Raw genomic sequence first — 2604 nt, 5'->3', positions numbered from 1 at the left:
AAAAAAAAAGTGAGGGGGCAGTGCCTGTGGCTCCAACAAGTGGGGCATATGCTGGAGGTGGTGGGTTCAAACCCAGCCCTGGCCAAAAACTGCAAAAAAAGAAAAAAAAAAAGTGAGGCCAATTATTTGATCTGAAATACATTTACATTTCAGACAGGAATTATCTTTTTTTTCTGTAACTGTGAAAATGTATCTATTTTTACCACATTAAATAATGTCTTCTAATCACATAAAATACTACTCAAGTATTCTACTTTATTCTATTATAAAGACATATCAATATATTGAAGAACAATTGGTGAGATAATTTATTCAAAATGTTCCTCTTTTACTTTCATACAGAAAAGTAAAACACTGGACACACACCATATGCTTAGATGCATAGCTGTTTTATAATTCAAACACAAATATCACATTTCTTTACATTTTCTTCATATATTTTACATTTGTCATTATCCATCCATGACAAAATTCATATTAATAATGTCCACCTAATATAGAATGGTGCCTAGTTCTGATGCAGAAACAAAACACAGCATATTTTTAAATGAACACAAGAGATTAAGGCATAGCTTCACCTGACTTGAGAATTGAAGTACATTAAAAATACTTGTTTTACAAATACTGCCAATACAAATAAAAGTATTGACTGATTATAAATTACACCTGTCCAAGTATCAATGTTCTTGCTCTTTTCAAACACATTAATCAATTACATGATTGCTTTTACTTTGGATTATTCTCTGTAATAAATACTCTGGTTTGGTGTGAAGCCTAAGTGTCTGCTTTAGGTTTTTGTTTTGTTTTGTTTTTTGTGAATCCCTTCATACAATTAGATGAGTTTTAATTAACTGCTTCCCTTACTTATTATATCCATACTTTCTTTCTCTAATATCTTTCTTGTGATTTCTAAGTTTCATATTTTTGACAAAATGCTTTCCTTGTTTTTCATACCTATCACTTTTCTACTATGAATTCTTCTATGACGACTAAGAATCGAACTAAGGTAAAACGATTTGCCACATTCTTCACATTTGTAAGGTTTCTCTCCAGTATGAATTCTTTGATGCTGAATAAGACTTGAATAATGAGTGTAAGATTTACTGCAAGCTTTACATTTGTAGGGTTTTTCTCCAGTATGAATCCGCTGGTGTTCTGTAAGATTTGAACAGTAGATGAAGGCTTTGCCACATTCTTTACATATGTAGGGTTTCTCTCCAGTATGAATTTTCTGATGATGACTAAGACTTGAATAACGAGTAAAAGATTTATCGCATGTTTTACATTTGTAGGGTTTTTCTCCAGTATGAATTATCTGGTGCTCGGTAAGATCTGAACTACGGTTAAAAGCTTTGCCACATTCTTTACATTTGTACGGTTTCTCTCCAGTATGAATTCTCTGATGTTGAGTAAGATTTGAACTATGATTAAAGGCTTTGCCACATTCATTACATTTATAAGGTTTCTCTCCAGTGTGAATTCTCTGATGCTGAATAAGAGTTGAAGAATGGGTGTAAGATTTACTGCATGCTTTACATGTGTAAGGTTTCTCGCCAGTATGAATTCTGTGATGTTCAGTAAGATGTGAACTATGGTTAAAGGCCTTACCACATTCACTACATTTGTAGGGTTTCTCTTCATTATGAATTTTCGGATGTTGACTAAGGTGTGAAATATGGTTACAAGCTTTCCCATATTCATTACATTTGTAGAGTTTCTCTTTACTATGGATTATCTCATGCTTTTTTAAATTTGATGACTGACTAAAGTCTTTCTCACATTTATTGTATGTGTGTAAGTTTACTCCAAAATTGATTTCTTGATGTTGATTATGATTTGATGACTGAGAAAAAGCTTCTGAGCCTTTGTTACATTCATAAGACTTCTCTTGAATTTGAATACACTGAGGGAAAATAAGCTGAGAGTGTTGATGAAAGATTATCTCACATTTTGTACCTTTGCAATGGTTCTCTGAAAAATGAGATTTCTGCCATTTCCTAGGGCAAGAGCCTTGGATAGAGGTTTTCTCAGATTTATGGCATTGAAAGTTTTTGTCTTCAACATAAATATCCTGGTAATCATTTATGGCAGAGCCTTGGTGAAAGGACATTAAAGATTTGTCATAGGTGGAATGTCTTCTCCAATTATCTATTCCCTGATATTGCTTAAGCAATGATGAATTAAAGATTGTCCCATACTGATCAAAATCATAAATTTTTGCATGTTTTGGGTGTAAATATAATAAACTTTTAAAAAATGACCCATCAAATTGATCATATATAGAAATCTTCCCTTCATTTTGAAGTCTCAGATCTTCAGAAATATTTGACTGACCATTTAACTCAATTCTACATTTTAATTGATCCCAATGACCATTTTCAACATGGTCTATGTCACTGTTTAAATTTTCCAAATTTCCTTTCAGATGATATTTATGTTCTAAAAGTTGATGTTGATACTTATTTTTAGAACCATGCAGTTCAGCAAGATTAGCTGAAATAAATGGAGATTTCTTCCAAAACGTTTTACATTTCTGACTTTTTCTATCATTGATATTTGTATGATAGGTAGTTGTCGTACATATTTTATGTCCATCATAACATG

At 32.0% G+C, this 2604-nt stretch overlaps 1 protein-coding gene across 1 annotated transcript in view; it reads right to left on the bottom strand.

The window, feature by feature from the left end:
• Nucleotides 1-696: 696 nt before the first annotated feature.
• LOC111722736 (zinc finger protein 883-like) overlaps nt 697-2604 on the bottom strand; it is a 9732-nt gene continuing 7824 nt past the window's right edge. The window contains 2 exon segments of the mRNA XM_023509077.1: nt 697-1635; nt 1705-2601. Coding sequence (XP_023364845.1) covers nt 917-1635; nt 1705-2601 — 1616 coding nt within the window. The 3' untranslated portion in view covers nt 697-916.

This window comes from Otolemur garnettii, unplaced genomic scaffold (genome assembly GCF_000181295.1).
Source record: "Otolemur garnettii isolate 467f Iridium unplaced genomic scaffold, OtoGar3 scaffold00338, whole genome shotgun sequence".
In the NCBI taxonomy this organism is placed as follows: Eukaryota; Metazoa; Chordata; class Mammalia; order Primates; family Galagidae; genus Otolemur; species Otolemur garnettii.
This window is presented reverse-complemented; position numbering and strand designations above follow the sequence as displayed.